Source organism: Bos javanicus, chromosome 15, assembly GCF_032452875.1.
Source record: "Bos javanicus breed banteng chromosome 15, ARS-OSU_banteng_1.0, whole genome shotgun sequence".
Lineage (NCBI taxonomy): Eukaryota > Metazoa > Chordata > Mammalia > Artiodactyla > Bovidae > Bos > Bos javanicus.
In genome coordinates, this window is record NC_083882.1 from 43,581,721 (window position 1) to 43,604,527 (window position 22,807).

The 22,807-nt window shown below is 46.7% G+C and overlaps 1 protein-coding gene across 8 annotated transcripts in view; it reads left to right on the forward strand.

Annotated features, from left to right (window-relative positions):
- Positions 1-2,857: 2,857 nt before the first annotated feature.
- SCUBE2 (signal peptide, CUB domain and EGF like domain containing 2) overlaps positions 2,858-22,807 on the forward strand; it is a 67,986-nt gene continuing 48,036 nt past the window's right edge. The window contains exons 1-5 of one of the 8 annotated variants that reach the window (XM_061440845.1): positions 2,858-3,106; positions 4,251-4,373; positions 10,843-10,968; positions 16,408-16,542; positions 22,112-22,237. In XM_061440845.1, the coding sequence (XP_061296829.1) occupies positions 2,989-3,106; positions 4,251-4,373; positions 10,843-10,968; positions 16,408-16,542; positions 22,112-22,237 (628 nt within the window). In that variant the 5' untranslated portion in view covers positions 2,858-2,988. Of the gene's footprint in view, positions 3,107-4,250; positions 4,374-10,842; positions 10,969-12,001; positions 12,121-16,407; positions 16,543-22,111; positions 22,238-22,807 lie in introns of those variants that run through there. The other 7 variants (XM_061440842.1, XM_061440846.1, XM_061440849.1 and 4 more) reach the window with 7 other exon arrangements.

Sequence of the window (22,807 nt, forward strand, 5' to 3'; positions counted from 1 at the left end):
TGTGTTGACATGAGGGTTTGTATTTTGTATGTTGTGGGAAGAAAGAAAGTGGACTCTGGTGTGACTGACAGGTCTCTGACCTAGTGTCGGCAGAATGACAGTGCCTTCTATCAAGTGCTGTCAAGAGGAAACACTTGATAAGGAGCAGGTTTGAGGAAGAAGATGAACTCCGATTTGAACATCTTGAATCTGAGGGACCTGTGAGTGATCAAGGTGCAGGTATCCGGTAGACAGCTGGAGACAATGCACAGAACTGAAGCTAAAGGGAGATTTTTATTATAGAAACAAGTGAATGAACGAACCATCGGGCAGAGGGTGTTGAAAGGGGATCTCAAAAAGATGACTGAGAAGGTAATTCCTCAGAGGCTGGAAGATCAGGAGCTTGCCTGCTGCCATGAAAACCCAAGGGAAGGAGAATTTCTAAAAGGAGTTTCCAAAAGCTGCTGAAGAGTAAAAAAAGTGAGCATTGAAAGGTGTCCAGCGAATGCAGAGTTTACCTCAGCCATATGCAGTTCAGGGGCACTCACAGTTTTTGCTTCCACAGTCTTCTTACTGCCAGAAGCCCACACCAGTGAGACAAGGCTGGCTGGGTTCTCTCTCCCCTCCGGTCTGGTTCACAGACTCTTAGCCTGAGGGAGGTGAGAGGGAGGTACAGCCTCAGTCCACAGACAGTGTGGGGACCTCAGTGAGACAATGGAGGGCAGACAGCAGCTACCTCAGGGCCCACCAAGTCCCCCTTGGGGTTGGAACACTGGAAACATTGACATTTGAGCACCAATTTCCCCTGAAGCCTTTCCCCTATGGAAATTCCCAGTTGTAAACCATATTGACTTTAATCTGAAGCGTCAGAAAGGTTGCCCAGGCATCTGGGAGCCAACCAGCTGAAAGAACGTTTGTATGGAAGTTTGGGCAAACAAAATAGGATTCACAACATTTTTGGAGATCTGGGCCAGTGGTAAACTTTTCCAGGAAACATGAGGGAAAACTGACTCTCCTAGGCAAAGAAGCACTGGGTCTTATAATTAATTTGTATTCTTACTGACATAAACTTGGGGAAATGGGGAAGGGAAAGAACAGTACGTCTTATTTCTTACCAGGCACAAGGACTGGAGGAGGCTCCCATAGAGTTTAATGGGCAGCTTTATGTATTTACATGCTTTGACTGCAGCTAACGACGTCTGTGCCACACAATGGGCAGTTTCTAGTTGGATTTCAAAGAAGATAACTTTGATCATTTCAAAAGCAATGAAGCCTGATGCAGCTGGAGAGAAAAAGAAGGCGGTAATTTATGGCTATCGTTAAGGACACAAAGACAAAGGCGGAGAGAATGTTTCACTAAGTGAAGATTTACAAATGTGTAAAAAACCACCCTTATGACTAGAAATAGCTGAGTGAGTGTCTCTCAGCACCAAACAAAAGCGGGTGGGAGGGATGGGGGAAAGAGAGAAGAAGGGATGCAACCTGCTTGCCTTAGCTGGGGATAAAAAGGTCAAAAGAAAAACAACCACAGAAAAGTTATTTTCTCCGATTCTCCATTGGACAGCAGCTCTAGGAACTAGGAAGGAAGACGTGAAGAGGCAGTCTCATCCTGGGAGTGGTGGGGGTGGGCGGGGCAGAGGCAGTGGAGGAGAGGTGCTGAGCCGGGGAGACATGTTTTTGTGCCAGAGCTAAGTGGGGATTTTTGTGATGTTTGTGTTTTTTCTGATTATCAAAGGAATGAATATGTATACACACACACACACACACACAGACATACACATACGTATGTTCGCGTATATTCATGGGATAAAATTTAATAAATACAGAAAAGCTCAAAGAACATTGAAATCCCTGAGTATGGTGTTTTGTTGCATCTGGGAATTGCCGTTACCTTTGCTCCTGGAGCCATGCTGATGCCGCTCATCATGAGCTCCAGTCTCCTGTGCCTAGGACGGTGTGGGAGGGCCCTGTGCAGGTGTGTTCTCTTGTAAGGACCTTGTGTTGTCTTGTGTTGTCTTGCTTGGAGGGCCAGGTGACAAGTACTGCCTTGTACATGCAACTGACCAGACCTGATGTTTATTAGCTCAGGTGGTCCTACATATCACTGTTGGGCTGTCTCTTGTTCCTGGTGGCTCATCCTTGACCTTCTGGTCCCCCTTTCCCTTCACTTTAGGCTCCAAAAATACATTTAACCAGTTTTCAATGAAATGAACATTTTCTGTTATGATTCTGGGCCCAGCATTGTGCCAGAGACCGACAGTCTCAGCAGTGTGTGTGTGTGTGTGTGTGTGTGTGTGTGTGTGTGTTGCGGGGTGGGGAACAAGTGGGCCACTGTCATCCGGGACTTTGGGCCAGGGGATCAGAGAAGGCCTGGGTTGGGCAGAACCGAGAAGGGTGTAGACGGAGTGCCTGCTGAGGTGAGCAGAGAAGCTAGGGTCCCACTCTCCAGGGAGCTCTTCTGAGGCTCCGAAGGACGCGGGATCACTTTCATTCCATCCACACTCCCCTCGTAAGCGGAGAGAAGGTCAAGTCCCATAGGTGGCGTCGGGGTTTGGGGACTATAGGACTCTGACATACACAGGACACTTGCCGGGTGCCCCGTGTCCGAATATTTCAGCCCCAAAGTGCTGCTTGTCCTCACAAGAGGGACCGGGTCAAGTTGGAGGACACCGCGAACGGGCGGAGCGCGGTGGCGGTGCGGGAGCGGCGGGTTTGGGGCGGGGGAGCCTGCGCTGGGGACTCGGGGCCCGCCCCCGCCCCGCTGACAGCGGCCCTCCGGCCACTGCGGCCGCGCCCCCTCCGCCCGGACCGCGAGGAAGAAGGGAGGGGGCCGGGAGGGGCGGCTCGGGGAGGACCGTGTGAAAATGAGGCCGGGGCTCGGGGGCCGGGCGGGGCCAGGCCAGGGGTGTCAGAGCGCGGCGGGCAGAGCGCCCGCACACACCTCCCGGAGCCGCCGCCGCGCTCGCCGCCCGCGCTCCCCTGCCTCTGCCCGCAGCCGCCGTGCCTGCCATGGGGGTCGCGGGCCGCGGCTGCCCTAGGGCTGCCCCGGCGCTGCTGCTGCTGCTGCTGCTGCTGCTGACGGCGGCCGTCCCGCCCTATCGGGGCCGCGCAGAGGGGCCGCCGGAGGGTGAGTGTCTGGCCGCGGGGACGCACCTGGCACGCCGGGCGGGACGGGTGCCAGGAAGGGTCCGGGTCCCCTGGCGGGGGGTGAGGGGCGCTTGGGAAGAGCGGGATCGCGGCTCGGATGCGGGGCTCCGCGTGGCCCCTGCTTCCGTGGGGCCCCAGCCGCCAGACAGGCCGAAGCGCCGTCACCGCGCGGGTTAGAGGCCGGGGCCTGAGTGCGCGGCCGGGCCTGTCCCCGGGGCTGATGACAGTTCCCGCTCTGGTCTGCGTGGAGCGCCTGCTGGTCAGACTCGCGCGGGCGGAGCTCGGGGAGCAGGGCTTGGGAGTCTCCTCTGCGGAGACGGGGAAACTGAGGGCTCTGGCCGCAGTTCCAGAGTGAGGTCGGGGCCGGGAAGTTCTCCGATGGGCTTCGGGAGTGTTTCTATCCGTGAAACAGCTGCTGTTGGAGAATCGGGGAACCCCGTTCTGCACTAACTGGCCTTGCAATACTTTCAAAACGTTTGTTTTTAGTTCACATGCTAGAGGGATATCAGCCAAGCAAATACTTCTGCCCAGGCGGCTTTCCAGGTTGAGAGGGTGGGCAGCGGTGAGGGGCTGCGGATGGGGGCACCACTCCCGCTTTGCCTGGTTGGAGGGCTCAGGGTGCTGTGATCAGAGCCCAGGGCGAGCTGTCCCCCCATATCTCAAACCCTGAGAAAGCTGACAGACCCTGCTCGGTTTCTCAGATCATCTTTGCCAACTTGGTCTTTCCTTCAGTAGGCCTTTACCATCGCCTGCTCATGTGCCAGGCACTGTGCGTGGCCTCAGGGATGCAGACCCAATCTGTAATCAACTGTCTAGATGGCAAGACAGGCAGGAAAGCAGTGACAGTGTGATATGCGAGCACATCCTGGGGGGGCATCTCACCTGCACTCTGGGCTCCTGGCACACTCCCTAGGGGAGGTGAGTCTGAGCTGTGTAGAGAGGGCATCCCAGTCACAGTGAACAGTCTGTGCCTGGAAACAGGGGCCTGGAAATCATATGTCAATCCCGGGACTTCCAAGATGGTGAGATGTGAGGTAGGGTGGGCTGGTGGGAGATGATGCTAGAGAGGGACCAGGCCAGGTCATCTAGGGAGACACCCTAGGAGCTGCTGTACTCTTTTGCAGATGTGGACGAGTGTGCCCAGGGGCTAGATGACTGCCATATCAATGCCCTGTGTGAGAACACACCCACCTCCTACAAGTGCTCCTGCAGGCCTGGCTACCAAGGGGAGGGCAGGCAGTGTGAGGGTAAGTGACCTGGTAACCAGTAGTGTGTGGGCCACCAGGGGAAGCCCTCCACCTCCTCAGCACTTGTAGTGGCCACTCGTGTTGGTAGAAGTGCTTCTACTCCCACGCTCCCACCCCAACCCTGGGTCACATCACCCATTCTCTGAAATGTATTTCAGATCCTTAAAAAACTGGGAACATCAGGTTTTCCCCAGAGCTGATCATAGTTTCATCTGCCTCTGGCTCTGAAATGCCCTTTTGTCTATCTTCTGCAAAGGAAAAGTGGTGCTTTAGTAGTGTCTTTCGGTCCCACTCAGTTTGGGGGCAGAAAGTGAACAGCTGTGTTGATCGGACAGCCATGCCTGCCAGAGCAGGGCTGATCCTTCACCTCCCTGGGGCAGCGTGTATTCTCACTCTGGAGTCTGAGTGCCAGAGTTCCGCCCTCCCCTGCAGCTGTAGTGACTCCATCTTGTCCATGACTTCGGGCGGTTTGGCGTTGTGACCTGCCAGCTGCACCAGGAGGCTGCCTCATTTGGAGCTGCAGGTGTGCCCCAGCCCTGGAAAAGTGTATGTGGAGGGATGTTTTAAGCCCTTAGAGCTCCAGATTTGGGAGCCTGAAGGCTGGACTCCACTATATTGTGTTCTGGGCCACTGGGGATTAGCTCGTGTCAGGAATTCTGAAGTTGGGAACTGGCCATAGAGTGGACTCTTGTAGGAGCAGGCTGCTCCAGGGAATGGAAGTTGTAGCATGTTGGAGCTGGCAGGGCTCTTCTGGGAGCTCTGAGCCAATCCTGTCTCTCATGTTACTGATGAGGGCATGGGGCTCAAGGGAATTGGGAAAGGGATTGTGGGCATGCTCACACAATTAGCCTGCAGGTGAAAGAATGTTAGATAAAACTCCAGCTCTGTTGCTGGCCTCATATCTCTCCTGTTCACTCAGCTCCTGGTGTCCCTCTTTGGTTGAGTGTGAAGTCCTATTATTTACAATCTCCTCTGTGCATGAGGAACAAAACTCTCAGTTCTCGCATCAGAGAAGATGTGCTCCTGGTCAGGTTCATAGCAAGTGGGGTTGGTGGACCATCCAACCTTCTGTTTCTTCAAGCTCATCTTTTCCTGGAGATAGACGGCCATCTCTCTCTATCTGCCCTACATCATGGGAGGCCAAAAGACTACCTCTGTCTGAAACATTTCTTTGCCAATTCCTCCATACCACATCCTCACTGTATTAAATATTCTATGTATAGTACTGGAATTCACATATGTTCATATCCTGCTTGGGGATAAAAATGTTCACTTTTTCACTGTGACTTCCAATCACTGTATGCTTTCTGGGGGTAGAAACCATGCCATGGTTTCTTTTGAATAAAGTACATATTTAGTAAATGATATTGAATGACAAGTGGCAAGAGTTTGGTGATTCTTAGCTGTTGAGTTTTGCTTATCACAATTGAAATTGAATTACTAACAGTTTAGAGTTAAAAGTTTGCTATTTAGTTTAAAAGAATTAAAGATCGGCATTGCTGCTCTTATACCTTTAAATTGGTTTTCAAAATAATTTGTGATTATTTTTATAAAAATCAATACAAAACAATACAAAAATGTGTGAAATAGAAAAGTAAAGGTCCTCCTCTTCCTCTCTCTACAGTGCTCGTTGTTAACAGGGGGCATGTATTCTTTGTGCTGTCATTTTCAACCCAAACCCTAGGAGGATCTGATCTTTTGAATACTTGTAGTATTTATAAACCCAGCAAGTAAGGCTCTCCTTGTTTAGTTTGGATTTCTTGGCATGGGGATCCATAAGTGGAAACTTTCTTCCAAGAAGGGAAAGGAAAGAAAATGAGGATTGCAAAGACTCAAAGATACAGATATTCAAAGATGTAACTCCTTCATGTGTACTTTCTAGCTTATTAGTTTTTAAGCCTCTTGGGTCCCATCTGTGTATTTGTGATAATCACAACACAACCACATTTGTGCTGTGATTATCACCAGTCACTTGGCCCTATTTAAGTTCAAGGATGGGGTTTAAAAATAAAATAAAATTAAAAAAAAAAAAAAAGTTCAAGGATGGGAACGGGTTTGCTCAGAGCGAACAAAATTTTCTCCTCCACAAATTTCTTCTGCCAAAACGTTAGAAAAATGAAAGAATGGGACCTGAGTATTTTTAAAATAATGTGCTTCAGAAGTGACTTTAGGTGAAAGATGTTATGTTCTACATGATCTTTGCTTATATCCCAGACTTTAGAGAGGGATGTTTCAGTGGTCAGTACTCATTATATGGTCCTTATTTCTCAGTTTAAGGAACTGAATCATCTAGGGATGAATTTAGACTTGGCCTTTGTAATTTTTTTTTTTAACTTTTTATTTTGAACTAATTTTAGACTTCAGAAAATTTGCAAAAATAGTGCAGAATTCTTTACATATGTCTACTACTTATTTTACCCTAGTGTTAGCAACTTACATAACTGCAGGAGTGTATTAAAACCAGGAAATTAACATTGGCACAATATTGTTAACCATATAGACTAACTCAAATGTCACCAGTTTTTTCCTAATGTTCTATTTTTTCCCTTCCAGAATCCGGCTCAAAGTCCTACAGTACACTTAACTGTTGTCTCCTCCTCCCCCTGTGTGACAGCTCCTCAGTCTTTCCTGGTCTTTCTTGACAATGACCCGTAGATGAGTACTGTTCAGTTCTTTTGTTGGTGTTATGTTTCCACATGATAAAAAGTGAGATGGTAGGGACAGACACAATAAGAGAATGTCCTGTGTTTTCTTGTTCTGCATTTGTGATAATACAAAAGTGAAACTTTTGGCAAAGGCTGCTACAGAAGTATTTTTGTGTGCTTTTCAGTGCATCACAGCTGGGGCACACGATGCCACCATGTCCCATTACAGGTGATGTTAATCTTGATCACCTGGTCAAAATGATATATTCTGTGTTTCTCCACTTCAGAGTTTCTTTTTTTCCCCCGTTTCAACAGAGCTATATCTTGAGGCAGATACTTCCGGCCCATGCTGATATCCTGTTTGTTCTCACATTTCTGTCCGCTGATTTCAGCGCCTCACCGTGGATCTTGCCGGCATCAGTTGTCACTGTGAAGTGTGCCTCTTGGTGGTTTTGTATTTCTCTTGTTCCTTGCACATCTATTAATAGGGTTTCTCTAAGGAAGCTCTGTCCTCATTTCTCATTTATTTAAGCATTGATTTATGTGTTTATGTATGTTATGCCAGTATGGACTCACAGGTATTTATTTAATTATATAGTTGTTTATTTTTGGCTCAAGTTGTTCCAACTGTAGCCATCAGGAGCTCCTTCACATGGTCTCCTGTGTCCTGTTGACATGCCCCCATCCTTTTTTGAGAAACTCCTAATTTTCTGATACCACAGAATGCTCCAGCTTCAACCTATATTTTAGCCTCCCTAACCCTAGAATCTGGAGAAGGCAATGGCACCCCACTCCAGTACTCTTGCCTGGAAAATCCCATGGACGGAGGAGCCTGGTAGGCTGCAGTCCATGGGGTCGCTAAGAGTCGGGCATGACTCTTTCACTTTTCACTTTCACGCATTGGAGAAGGAAATGGCAACCCACTCCAGTATTCTTGCCTGGAGAATCCCAGGGACGGAGGAGCCTAGTGGGCTGCCGTCTACAGGGTCGCACAGAGTCGGACACGGCTGAAGTGACTTAGCAGCAGCAGCAGCAGCAACCCTGGAATCAACCACTTCTTCAAGGAGCCCTGGCTTTCCTTTTATTGGGAAATGGTGTATGGAAACCAAGATCTGGATGCTTGATATTTTCATTGTTACTAGGATGTCATTCCTCCTAGGCCCTCTCAGTGGACAGAGCTAGGAAATATATGTATGTATACTAACCCACACATACACACTTAGCTATTTTTATTCCTTTTATCTATGCATTTCTCTATATATTAAAAACAGTGAGTTACACGGATATTTCAGATTCCAAAGCAGTATCACAGGATTATTCTAACCTCCCTCTTGGCTTATTTGTAACTTCTTTCTCTAACAGTGAGAAGCCTGGCTCTCCTTATTTGCAATATATGTATGGTTGTTCAGTCCCAGTATACATATAAAGTATATACAGAATTGCTACTCCATAATCCTGTGGGTAAAACAGATAGAATAATTCGGGTATGGTATTTATATACAACTGTCTTTGTTTTCAGCCTTACAATATCCAGTCAACTTATTACTTTTTGAATTTACTGAGGCTAGTACTTTTCTTCCCCATCCCCTCCAGTGTGGTCCTGTTACTCGTTTATGGTACATTTGGATTCATTTGTTTCTCTCTGTATTCCATTTTTTATCTCCCCTCAGTCCCCACTTCTGCTGCCTGCTTGATGTGTGTGTATGTAAAACATCACCATGGTTCTGAGTCAAAGCTGTACAAAAACCAGAGAAGTGTTACTCCCTCGTCCCGTTCCTATGCTGCTTACATTCCTCATTTCCACGCCTTTTCCCACAAGCACGGGTCACCAATCTCTGTGCTTTCTGGTTTCTCCTTCCTATGTTTCTTTTGTACAAATAAGCAGCTGGATATGTATTTTCTTTTTAACTACTTCACTGAGTTATAATTTACGCAGCATAAAATTCACCAATTCTAAGTAATGTACAAATCAGTGATTTCGAGTAAATTAGTTGAGGTGTACAATTACCATGTAATACAGTCTTCAAGTCTTCAAGGTGTCAAACCCATGTCCCCTGCATTGACAGGCAGATTCTTATCCACGACACCAGCAGAGAAGTCCCTGTCTTTTTTATTATAACTGTCTAGGGAGTGTGGAATGGTATCTCGTGATTGTAATTTGAATTTCTCAAATAACTAATGATGTACCTTTTTTATATGCTTATTGTGTTGGAGTGCAGTGTTAGTCACTTAGTCGTGTCCGGCTCTTTGTGACCCCATGGATTGTAGCCCACCAGACTCCTCTGTCCATGGAATTCTCTAAGCAAGAATACTGGAGTGGGTTGCTGTTTCCTTCTCCAGTGGATCTTCCCAACCCAGGGATCAAAGCTAGGTCTCCTGCATTACAGATTCTTTACCATCTGAGCCAGTGTATTGTCTTTGGTAAAAATGTCTATTCAGATCTCTTGCCCATTCTAAAATTGAGTTGTTTGTCTTATTGAATTATAAGAGTCTTTTATGAGGTATGTGATTGGCAAATATTTTCTATCAATTTGTGCTTCTCTTCACTTTCTTAGTGATGTCTTTTGAAATGTAAAAGTTTTAAATTTCCGCAAAGTCCAATTTATTAATTTTTTAATGTATGGATTTTGTGTTTTGTGATATATTTAATGTTGTATCTAAAAAAATCTTTACCTAACCCAAGGTCTCAAAGATTTTCTCATAAAACCTTTATATTTTTTTCTCTTAAAAGTTTTCTAGTTTTAGCTCTTACATTTAGGTCTCTGATGCATTTTGTGAGTTTTGTGTATGATATGAAATAAGGGCCTAAGTGAGTCTTTTTTGCATATGGATATCCAGTTGTCTCAGCACCATTTGTTAAAAAGACTATCATTTCTCCCAATAAATTGCCTTAGCATTTTTGCCTAAAATCAAGTGACCATAAATACAAGGTTTATTTCTGGACTCTTGATTCTGTAACAGTGATCTGTTTGCCTGCCTCTATGCCAGTACCACACACTGTCTTGATAACTGTAGCTTTATAGTAAGTGAAAATCCTCCAAATATGTTTTCCTTTTTCAAAATTGTTTTAACTCTTGAGTCTTTTGCATTTCCATGTAAATTTTAAAATAAGCTTGTCTAATTCTGAGAAAAAAAAAAGCATGTTGGAATTTTATGTGTATTTATATCTCCTTATTTTTTACATGAAGATAACATATGACAAATAATCTTATGCATTTTTATTTTATTTTTTTACTTATTAGTATATTCTAAAAATCACTCCAAATCAGTTTGTAGAAATCTTTTCCCTTGTTTCTTTTTAACAGCTGCACAGTATTCCACCAAGTAAACGCACCTTAATTCTTCAACTACTTGCTATGGACATTTAGGTTTTTTCCAGTATTTTGTAATTACAAATTCTGCAGTGAATAACCTTATGTATATTAATTTTACTGTCGTTGGAGATTCCTAGAAGTGGGATGGCTGGTTAAAAGGTAAATATATATTTCTCTACACTAAAGAAATCATTCTTCGGAAGGAATGATGCTCAAGCTGAAACTCCAGTACTTTGGCCACCTCATGAGAAGAGTTGACTCATTGGAAAAGACTCTGATGCTGGGAGGGATTGGGGGCAGGAGGAGAAGGGGACGACAGAGAATGAGATGGCTGGATGGCATCACTGACTCGTTGGACGTGAGTCTGAGTGAACTCCGGGAGTTGGTGATGGACAGGGAGGCCTGGCGTGCTGCGATTCATGGGGTTGCAAAGAGTCGGACACGACTGAGCGACTGAACTGAACTGAAAGAAATAGTGCCTGTGTGGCTTACTTCTGTTTTACTCCTCAGATATTGATGAATGTGAAAATGAACTCAATGGAGGCTGTGTCCATGACTGTTTGAATATTCCTGGCAATTATCGCTGCACTTGTTTCGATGGCTTCATGCTGGCTCATGATGGTCATAATTGTCTCGGTAAGAAAAACAGATAGAAATGGTAATTATCATTTACCTCCTCTCTAGCACCCCACCCCTTTCTTTTCTTTGACAAAAACATATTCATTAAAAGAAAACTGGGATGATAAACTTTTGTTTTCTGGCTCCCCAGAAATCATACTTCCTAATAGAAAACCAGGGTAAGTATTTTAGTTTTTATGTGGTCATTCATAATATAAACCCTCCATTGTCCAAGGAGGTGAGTGGATATTGTCATTAGTACTTACTGACTTTCTGGCATTGACTTGTTACTTATAAGATCTTTAGTCTTGTGTTAAAAGGGTCTTGACTTAAAGCTATTTCTTTAATCCTGTAAATACCTCTATTCCAGAATCATGTAAAACTATTTGTCGTAAATATTCCACATGTGTGCTTGGAGCTCAGCCAGATAGACCCCTCTCTTTTTTCTTAAAAGAGAGAGAAATTCAAACAGAAACCTTCCATTAACATCCTCCTAGTATCCCACAAACCAAAAACATCTGTTAGAGTTTCAGTCTCTGAGTTAGGAACTGCAAAGAGCATTGTTTACATTGGTTCCTTATGCTAGGAATAAAACAGAATTTAAAAATAGCAAGCAGTTGGATAGGGCTGAATGTTGGATGGTCTTAGAAGACGTGGCACACCTGGAAGGCAAGTGTTTATGGTCTGTTTGCACTTGAAGGCTGATGTTAGCAGTGGTACAGAAGGACATCATGGGACTCAGAGGACATCAGATGCCTTTGGCATCAATCCTTCATGTGGTTGACCCACTGATGTCCATTTGGCTAACCAAGAGAAGTTTGAGCCAGGCCCCACTTCTGCTGGAACAGCTAATTCAGATGCTCCCTTGCTGTGCAGTGGAAATGGCCACTTGATCAAATGCTTTGAGATGAGCATGGTGGTGGTGGTGATTTAGTCACCATGTCCAACTCTTGTGATCCCATGATCCTGTGGACTGTACCCTGCCAGGCTCCTCTGTCCATGGGATTTTCCAGGCAAGAATGCTGGAGTGGGTTTCCATTCCCTTCTCTAGGGCATCTTCCCAACCCAGGGATCAAACCTGCGTCTGTCTCCAGCATTCCAGGCAGTCTACTGTATTGCAGGCAGATTCTTTACCGACCGAGCCACTGGGGAAGCCATAAAAGTCACTGAGTGAGTATAGGCCGAACTTGTGTTTTGAGTGTTGGGGGAAGGAGAGTATTTGGGACTTAGGCCTGGTATGACCTTTGTCATGTCACCTGGAGCCCCATCCTGATGTCGACTCTGTCCCTTCCTGTCTGTGTGTGGTATGAGAGGTCCAGCACTGGTTAGACCACTTGGCCTTCCAAGCCTGCAGCTCTCAGGGAGAAGAGATTGAGGGCTGGGAGTCACTAACCCCTCTGCAACTTTCTAGGTCACCAGCACCACAAAAAGACACATTAGAGACACAATCCTGAGAGAAGCAATAAATTGAGATTAATTAAAAATTTAAAAAAGAAAGAAAAAAATTATGTTTAGTGTGTAATTTACAGTATGTTTAAAAAAAACAAAACATTTTCTGGGGAAAATCACTTATTTCCCTTTGATTAGCCAATGGCATGTTGAGGATCTGTAGTTGATGGAAGACCCATTGATCACAGTTGTGCTCAAACTCACAGCCTGGGGAAAGTGTGAACTTCTGAAGAACAACACGCAGAACCTTCCAAGAGTTAAGGACTAAGGACCTTGGGTGGGGTCATTTGGAGTAAAGGCCTGCTCAGAAATCCCGAGGCCCCAAGTTCTTCCTTGCCTGGCTGCTAACTCAGATATTTCAGCAGACTGTTTCCATTTCCCCCTCTCTGGGCTCTCTTTCTGGGTTTGGTAGCAAGAGTCTGCCTTGCAGAAAGGCCCTGAGCATCCACTGAGTACCTCTGAAGGGACTCAGGATTCTATGAAAAGGAAGGCGAGAGAAAATACAGTGATACGTGAAGATCAGGGCCAGCACACAGAGAAACCTCTCTGCCGTTTGGACTCAAAAGAGCAGAAGCATTTTGTGACAGGGAAGGAGCTCAGTATCAAAATTTAGGAGTGGCAGTTTCCTGTGTTCTCTTGGATGGCCCCTACCTCTCCTCGGCCCCTAACCCTACACCAGCTGCCGATATATGAGCCAGGATATGCAGAGGACAAACACCACTGAGTTCTGACTCTCTACCCAGATTGCTCCAGAATCTTGGGTGCCTGTAAGCCTGAAAAACAAAATGTAGCTCTTCCAGACAGCTCACCCCACCTGAATTCCATTTCTGTTTATGGAATAGCTACTAGGTCTTGTAGCCTATTAGCATCGCTTGAAAAGTTTAAAATGACACCAGGTCTCATCCAAGGCTAGTTAGACCAGTGTGGTCCAGATATCAGCATTCTAACCTGCGGCCAGGTTGTGAAACACTGTTTTATGCTCTGAAGAAACTCACCAGCTTAGTGTGCACGTGAACTTTTGTATTAATTCATTCCCTGATACTCAATTGGTAAAGAATCCATCTGCAATGCGGGAGACCTGGGTTTGATTCCTGGGTTGGGAAGATCCCTTGGAGAAGGGAAAGGCTACCTACTCCAGTGTTCTTGGGCTTCCCTTGTGGCTCAGCTGATGAAGAATCCACCTGCAATGCGGGAGACATGGGTTTGACTCCTGGGTTGGGAAGATCCCCTGGAGAAGGGAAAGGCTACCTACTCCAGTATTCTGGCCTGCAGAATTCCATGGACTGTATAGTTCATGGGGTTGCATAGAGTTGGACACGACTGAGTGACTTTCACTTTAATCCGAGCGCATCACCCAACTTGATACATTTCTGATTGCTTTGGAGAAAAGGAATAGTGGGTGAAGCATGGGGTAGGGTGGGGCAACTCAGAGCCAGGCCAGGTGTTGGTGCCCAGAGAGGCAGATCGCTCCTGCTCACCCCAGTCCTCTCTGCAGGAACAGCCGGGCCAGGTGTGTCCCAGCGTCTCTCACCCTCTGGAATGTGCTCCCTTCACCCTTTGGCACGGAGAAGGGCGAGTTTGTTAGGCTTCAGGGGATGGCTGGAGTCCCATCAGTTTAGAAAGGCATCTGCTGGGTAGTGTGGGAGGACGGATGACTGTAAGATCTGAAGCTTGAAACCAGATAACAGGTATTTAAATGGGAATGTTCTTGTTACAGATGCCCCCAGGAGCTAAGATAGGCACATGGGAAATCAGGGCTGGAGAAAATAAATTGGTTTTTATATTAGCCTTCTCCTCGAGCCTCTATCAGATCTGAGATTTTTCCGGAAGTTTCCTCTTCTTTAGCTTTGATAATGCTATGCTCTTCTTCTTGTTTGTTCATGCATTGAAGAGTTAATATGTGCCTGCAGGTTACAGGGCTATGCTAAATATATATTTTTTAAAACATCTGTCTTCAAGGAGTTTGCAATCTAGTGGATATGGATAAATAAGCAATTCTGAGGAGTCAAAAGGTACAAATTAAAAAAAAAAGATTTTGAGAATGCATAGCGGTAAGTGTATTGATGGAGCCGTGTACAGGAGTGTGTGTGACTCAGTGGAAGAAAGGTCCTCTAACCTTGCCCTAGGGGCACAGCACTGGGGCAAGGCTCCCTCCCTCCATGCTGATGGCTTCTTTATTGGGGCTCCTGCTCTCTCATCCTGCTACCCTCAGTGTTCTCCAAATTCTTCCTCTGGCTGTCTCTTCTCTCTCCTCTCCTCTCCCTTCCTACACTCCTGTGTTTGACTTGCTCAGCTGCCTCCAGCATATTATCAGGACACCACGAGTAAGTGGTTTTCAGAGCTGTCTTCACACCGGGCTCAGGGTTCCCACAGCCTACTGGATCGAGCCCTGGCTGTCAGCATCTCACATGTATCACCTCCCTGCCCTGCTGGGACCAACCAATCTCCACCCCCAGTTCCTCCCCATGTTTCTCAGCCACCTCACCCTATGTCCACATGACACCCTTGTCCACAGTTCTCTTTTATTTCTTCCATCCTAGGCACCCCCTCTGTGGTCCCCTTCTCCTCCTGCCCTCAATCTTTCCCACCATCAGGGTCTTTTCCTGTGAGTTGACTCTTCACATCAGGCAGCTTAAGTATTGGAGCTTCAGCATCAGTCCTTCCAATGAATATTCAGGGTTGATTTCCTTTAGGTCACCAACTCAATGGGCATGAGTTTGAGCAAACTCCAGGAGATAGTGAAGGACAGGGAAGCCTGATGTGCTGCAGTCCATGGGGTTGCAAAGAGTCGGACATGACTGAGCAACTGAACAGCAGCAGGTATCCTCACTGCCAGGCCCCAGGTCAGGTCCCTACTGGCACCAACCAGGGCTATTTCAGGCACATGTTTGAAGCTGGACTCCCAGGTTTCAATTCTTCCCTTCTCTGAGTGCTGTCTTATCCTTCCCAACATGAGGGGCTGATCGTGTCATCCCAGCTCTGGTGATTTCCAATTGCCTCTCTGATGAAGTGGGAACTTCTTTGCCTGGTATTTAAGGTCCTCTGCAGTGTGACCCCAATTTGTTTTCCCAGCTCTATCTCCTGTAACTTCCCTACCTGTACCATGCTTCAGTCAAATTGAATGACCCACAGTTATCTGGACATACTCCATGTCCCCCAGCCTTCCTGCTACACTCAGGCCCTTTCTTCTGCCTCCAGTCCCATCTCCTGATTTATCATTGAAGAAAGACTGCAAGGCTCACGCCTTCATCAGCTTTTCCAAAGAACCCATCCTGAAGCCCACAGCCAGATGTGACCTCTGTCCTCTGTGCCATTTACCTTACCTCACCATTACTCCTTCAGTGTCTCTTCCCCTTTGCTGAAGCGGATGCTCCTAGAGCCAGGGAACTGCATCTTACTCATCTGTGTTTTCGGAGAAGGCGATGGCACCCCACTCCAGTACTCTTGCCGCCCATGGATGGAGGAGCCTGGTAGGCTGCAGTCCATGGGGTCACGAAGAGTCGGACACGATTGAGCGACTTCACTTTCACTTTTCACTGTCATGCATTGGAGAAGGAAATGGCAACCCACTCCAGTGTTCTTGCCTGGAGAATCCCAGGGACGGGGGAGCCTGGTGGGCTGCCATCTATGGGGTTGCACAGGGTCGGACACGACTGAAGTGACTTAGCAGCAGCAGCAGCATCTGTGTTTTACTGTCTCCTCTAGCGCTGAGCTTTGGAGAGAGAAGGTAAATACTTACTGGACTGATTATCTTGTGTCCAGGGGGACGGCCTGTTTAAGGGAGCCACGGACCTGTGAGGGCTTAAGTTAATTACCTGCGGTCCCACTGGCTTCAATTCTGAGAGCTTCTGTGACACAAGGACCTGAAGAGGGACCTCGTCTCTGCTTAGCAGGAGCCCCTGAGCTGCTGGGCAGTGGGGTGGGGAGTAGGGTGGGGGATGGGAGGTGCTGGGGCGGGTGTGTGTGAAGCAGCCCCACACGCAGAGGCTCAGCCTTCTCCCCCCGCAGACGTGGACGAGTGCCTGGAGAACAATGGCGGCTGCCAGCACACCTGCCTCAACGTCATGGGGAGCTACGAGTGCCGCTGCCAGGAGGGCTTTTTCCTGAGTGACAACCAGCACACGTGCATTCACCGCTCAGAAGGTATCTCTGCTCGGCTGGGGGGGCGGGGGGAGGGGCAGCGCCACACCCGAGAGTCCCCCTACCCCCAGTGGCTCTAGAGGGAAAGCATGCCATGTGTAAAGTCTGGAGGCCTGACGGGCAGGGTATTTCAGCTTCACCTTCCTCACTGGCAAAATGAGGGAGTTGGTCTGGGTGAGTTCTGAGGTCTCTTCAGACTCTCACAGTTGCTGATTCTAATCTCTAAATAGACACATTTCAAACATGATGATGTCTCAGAAGAAATGATGATCTGCCAAGTTTTTGGAAAAGGTGCTGCAAAGCACAGCCTGCTTTTTCAAAGTGTGAGCCGCTCTTCGTGGGGAGGGCGGGAGGGGCTGGAGCCTTCCCGTGGAGACTCAGTAAATGGCCCTGTTTTCAGCAAGAGCGGGCCTTCCCTGTATTTTGTATTTTTGAACTCTGACCTCTGGGATTCCAGGGGGCAGGTGGACCCCTTCCCCAGACTAGGGGGGGTCCTCTATTTTAGGGTTTCCTTCACCCATATTGCCATTCACCATTTCTCCATAAATTTGCAGAAAACTCCTCTCCTCTGATGGCTTTCGTTCTCTCTGCTTTGTGTTTATACCTATTTTCTTTTTCTGTTAGTTCAGTGGATTGTGAGGAGGGAGAGGCATTAACTTCTTGTGGCCAACCAACCATTTTTAACTCAGTGATGTGGTTTTAATCCTTCCCTGCTCTTTCTTAAGCCACAGAACCACACTTTGATGGCGGTATGTCTCCCATGGTTGCTCGTGCCTGTTTTTAAGGGAAGTGCTCCAAATACTAGACTATTAACTCCTTTGTGCTGCTTGTTCATCCTCATAAGTTAAAATGAGGTGATTTTCAGTTTTTCTACTATTTAATCACAAGATTTATAGATTTATTATTTTAATTGTGGTGGTTTTAGTAATTTTTCAAGGGTTTCTTTGTGGAAGATGATTTTTGCCTCATTTTCCAAGAATGATGGCTCCTTCCTTAGCCCTCACCAGCAGGCCTGTTTGGGTACTAAGAAGAGGAGTCAGAGAAATGGGGAGTCGGATGCTCTTATCCCCCAGCTTGCTTACTGTCAGAGTGTGAGCTGGTTACTCATAGCCCCTGGCTCTAATCAGGTGATCTCTTATCTCATTTAGGTGTAGCCCTTGACTGAGTAGCAGGTTTGATTTTCGTTTTCCCTGTGGGGTTCTCTGGACTCTTCCGTGAGAGGTACCTCTTGTCCGAGGCTGAATTAAGATGCCAGCAGCACGAGGATGATCCTGATCTCAGGGCCCCTCCCCTTTGGTTGCTCAAAGCTGCTTCCTGGAAAGTCCCTCTGGCTTCCTCTTCAGGTGGCAGGAGGTAGAGCTAGTGGTCCTGTAGGTAGAGCTGTGATTGAACACCCCCAGTATGGGTCCCACCTCTCGTGAAGCCACTGGCAGTGATTAAGACCTTCTCTTACCCTCACTCCTCCAGAGCAGTGATTCAGCCCCTTTCTCCTGTCCCCAAGTCCCCAGACTGATTACAGACACAGGCTCCTCAGACTGCAAGACCATAAGAGCAGTTCCTTTCCACAGTCTGTGTTTTCTAAATTTTTTACGATTCAGACATTCTTAGAACCCCTAAAGAGTATTTAAAATGAGGATATTTGTTTGGGGCTAAAACCCAAGTCCAAATATTGGAGTTGTGATCTGGAAGCACTCTGTGATTTTCTGTTGTGTTTCAACCTGGCTGCTGGGTGAATTCATGGTGGCGTGAGCCCACAGATTAGAGCAGTTTGCAGCTGCCCGCTTCCATTGTAGGGTTTTAACTCTCCAAATAGAGCCAGCGGTAAACAGTATTCCTCTAGGATGCCCTCGAAGTGCACATTAAACTCCTGAAATCTATATTAAAATAGGCTTTAAAACCCACAGCTGATCCTTTAAAAATGGTTGAAAGAAGGTAAACACTGCAAGCTAGTATTTTCTAGAGTCACCAATGTTGTTATTAATAATTATATGCTAAATGTTCTTTAATATAAGGGATCATACTAGTTAATTCTGAGAGAAACTCAAGCTATTTGTGTGTTTTTTTTTCATCCTTAGAGACCCCAAAGTTCTGGTAAAGAGACTGTGTGTTTTCACCCATGTAATGGGGGTAGGCTGGAGAGAGACACATGGCCCCAGCCTGCCTTTGTCCCTATTCATGGGTGCTCAGGCTCTCAAAATGAGCATTCCTCTTTTGTTTTGTCCGCTCTGAGAATATTTCTAGATGTTTGCACCGCTGCCTTTTTAGAGTAGTGGGCAAGGTGGCAGGTTAGTGAGTAACGGGCCATGCTGTTAGCAGGATCTGTTTCTTCCTTGTCTTGCCCTATTTGCAAGGCTTATTTTTATTCAGTTCCCAATAATATACTTCAGTGAGACCCTGGGCCAGGGGTCCCCCAGAATGGGATATTTCTCAGGTTTCTGAGCTGTTTCCTTCCTGGTGAACTAACAGTCCTAAACATAACTGTCCAGGCAGTTTCTGGGATAGCCAGGACCCTAGCTGGGTCCTCCAGTTTGGACCAGTCCATCTGCCTACCCTAGCAGTGGCCTTGTTTTGAGTCAGGGTACTCTGAAAAGCCTCGGGGGCCCCTCTTAAAAAGCCCTTAGCATTTCCAGAGCCATTTAAACCTTCAGTGTCTTCTGGTAACTTTAGGTCTTGCTTGGTATGATGTGACATCAGGGGGCAACTTCTTTGTGCATCCTCATGGTATCTGGTGCACAGTCAGTTCTTACAAAATATTTCTTGTGCAAATGAATTGCTCTGAGAAGCAGTAAAGGTCATTTTGCAAACATCTTAACAGACTTGTAAATGAAATGAAAAAGAAAAAGAGGAAGAAGCAGCTGATTTGTATGGGAATGTGCTTTGGGGTACTTCCCCTCACTCCCGACCCTGGGAACCATCTTGTGCGGCCCAGCATCAGAAACATCAGGAAGCAGCTGGCATGAGATATTGAGGATAGTCTCCCGGAGGGAAGGAAAATGATGTTTCTACTGCTGCCTTTTCTTGGGCACTTTACATTTACCACTAGATGCTCCTGGAGCCTGTTAGTGTAAATGCCCTGCTGATCCAAGAACAACTGTAATGCTGGGTGGGCCTTCTTTGGAGGACAGGATGCTTCCTGGAGGCATCTCCCACCTCCTGTGCCATCTTAGTACTGGGAGAAAATAATGTCTTCGGAAATCACCGGCCCAAGCCAAGAGAGAGCTCCCCCCTGACCCAGTGCAAGCTTCTTTCTGTGTTAATTGACAGCAGGCCTTGGCACGGATGAATGGATCCCAACCACCTCCAGCAGATTGAGTGCTGGAGCTCAAACAGCTCATAACTGTCAGATAAAAAACAAGAAGGTTTTAAGAGAATGTGAGATGTATTAGCTATTGCCCTCTCTTTTGGAATAGAAATGACATCTGTTTGTATTAAAACAATCATTCCAGTTAAGCATAGACCCATGGGTCCCATGGTGAGATTTGGAGAGAAATGACTTTTGACTTAATTAGAACCAATTGGCTAAGGTTTTAGGGGCACAATACAGAGCAGTATTGGATCCTGGAGAACTCGAATGAAAGCTTTTTGTACTCATGTTAAAAGAGTGCCACTTCCAGTATTAGAAAATGTCTTGTCAGTGGAGAATCAATGAGAACCAAATCCCTACTCTTAAAAATGTTTTAGAGTTACATTGCACAAATGCAAAAAACCATCACATGAATACATACCTATTTAGTTCAGTTCAGTCGCTCAGTCATGTCTGACTCTTTGCAACCCAATGGACTGCAGCATGCCAGGCTTCCCTCTCCATCACCAACTCCCAGAGCTTGGTCAAACTGATGTTCATCGAGTTGGTAATGCCATTCAACCATCTCATCCTCTGTTGTCCCCTTCTTCTCCTGCCTTCAGTCTTTCCCAGCATCAGGGTCTTTTCTAATGAGTCAGTTCTTTGCATCAGGTGGCCAAAGTATTGGCGCTTCAGCTTCAGCATCAGTCCTTCCAATGAATATTCAGGACTGATTTCCTTTAGGATGGACTGGTTGGATCTCCTTGCAGTCCAAGGGACTCTCAAGAGTCTTCTCTAACACCACAGTGCAAAAGCATCAATTCTTCAGTGCTCAGCTTTTTTTATGGTCCAATTCTTACATCCATACATGACTACTGGAAAAACCACAGCTTTGACTATATGGACCTTTGTCGGTAAAGTAATGTCTCGGCTTTTTAATATGCTGTCTAGGTTGGTCGTAGCTTTTCTTCCAAGGAGCAAGCATCTTTTAATTTCATGGCTGCAGTTACCATCTGCAGTGATTTTGGAGCCCAAGAAAATAAAGTCTCTTACTGAACCCCATGAACAGTATGAATAAGAAAAAAAGATATGACATACCTATTAATGTTGTGCAAACCAGGGAGAGGTTTTGAGAATACTCTTGGGTGTGATAACAGTTCCTGCAGAGTGCTAGGATGTGGCAGAGTCCTAAAGAATTGGTATTGAGAAGAGGCATGATGCTGGCAAACCACACAGATGTCTGCTTTGCTGCAACCCCATCAATTAGATAGATGCATGCTAAACCATCGAGGAAAATAACTCCCTTCCCACCATATTTACCACAAGATCAGGCCTAATTAAAATTACAGTTTACCTGGGAGGGATTTAACAGCAGCTCAAGGAAACCACATGTATGGGGTCTCTCTCTGTTCTTTCTGCTGTTGACCTCTGAGCCTGCTGAGGGAGGGCCCAGGAACTAACTGAAGGAGGTCACATAAGACAGGTCCCTGGCAGATGTCCACGGGGTGATGCCAAAATACAGAAGTAATCACAGTCACCTCCAGAGTGTGGATTTGGTGGGGGTAGAGAGGAGGGTTGAAATTTTCTGAAAATCATCTGCGAGAATATATGAAAAGGAGGACTTCCCTGGTTAAGACTGTGCTCCAAATGCAGGGGGCTTGGGTTGAATCCCCGGTCAGGGACCTAAGATCCCACACACCATAGAGCATAGTGCTCCCCTGCCCCCCAAAAAGAATCTGTGAAAAGGTTGAGAATCTTCACCTGTCTATCTGCAGATTTTTGTAGAGAGATTCTCCTTTTCTGTTTGCATTCTTGATCAGCGTGGGTAATAGCATGGCAGAGATAAGATTTACTGGGGTCCACAGGCTCTGATTCCACACCCAACAGAGAGCTCCTAGTGGTACTTCTTTTTTTAAATTTTTTGATCACACCACGTGGGATCTTAGTTCCCTGACCAGAGATTGAACCCAGGCCCTCTGCAGTGAAAGCGTGGAGTCCTAACCACTGGACTGCGAGGGAATTCCCTTCTGGTGGGTACTTTTTTCTAAGTGTATTGAGTAGGCTCCTATCTCTTTTGGAGAATTGAAACATCCTATGTTTTGGGTGACATAAGAAAATTTTCATATCTCTGTTAACTGGCTTGATATGAATGACATATTCTTGTAAAACGTGGGGCTGATGGACACCCAGGCAGGCAGGTTTGTGGCCCGCCTGCCAGCCCCTCCAGACACTCCGGGGCTCTGGATTCTGGTGCAACCTGGTCATCGGCTGCATGCCGCTGTTTTGCAGAGGGTCTGAGCTGCATGAATAAGAATCACGGCTGTAGTCACATCTGCATGGAGGCCCCGAAGGGCAGTGTCGCCTGCGAGTGCAGGCCAGGCTTTGAGCTGGCCAAGAACCAGAGAGACTGCATCTGTAAGTACAGACTGGTACCCCGCCCATCCCTGCACCCTGGGAACCCCAAGCCATCCTACCCCAGAGGTTGTCTTGTGCAGCCCAGCATCAGAAACATCAGGGAAGGCAGCTGGCGTGGGATACAGAGAATAGTCTCCTGTAGGGAAGGACAATGATGTTTCTAAAGGGACCAATCAGAAGGAGCTCACACTCAGGAGTGAGGAATGTGAATGCTGGGACACAGGTCTCCCTCTTTTCATGGAATAAAATAAAATTTCCTCATTTGGCAACTCTTTGATACCCGCTTCCTGCTTCTTGTACAAGCCTCACCGACCTCCTTTCTCCAAACACCAAACTCCTTGCTTTTGGAAGATAGTTCCCATTCTTTCATGCCTTCAAGGCTTTTCCAAGCCCTCCTCCCTTCCTGGCTTGGTGAATTCTCACTCAATATTTATTTACTTATTTTTGGCTGTGCTGGGTCTTTCTCTAGTTGTGACGAGCAGAGGCTAACTCTTCTTTGTGGTGCTCGGGCTTCTCATTGCAGAGGCTTCTCTTGTTACAGAGCACTGGGCTCCAGGGTGCACAGCCTTC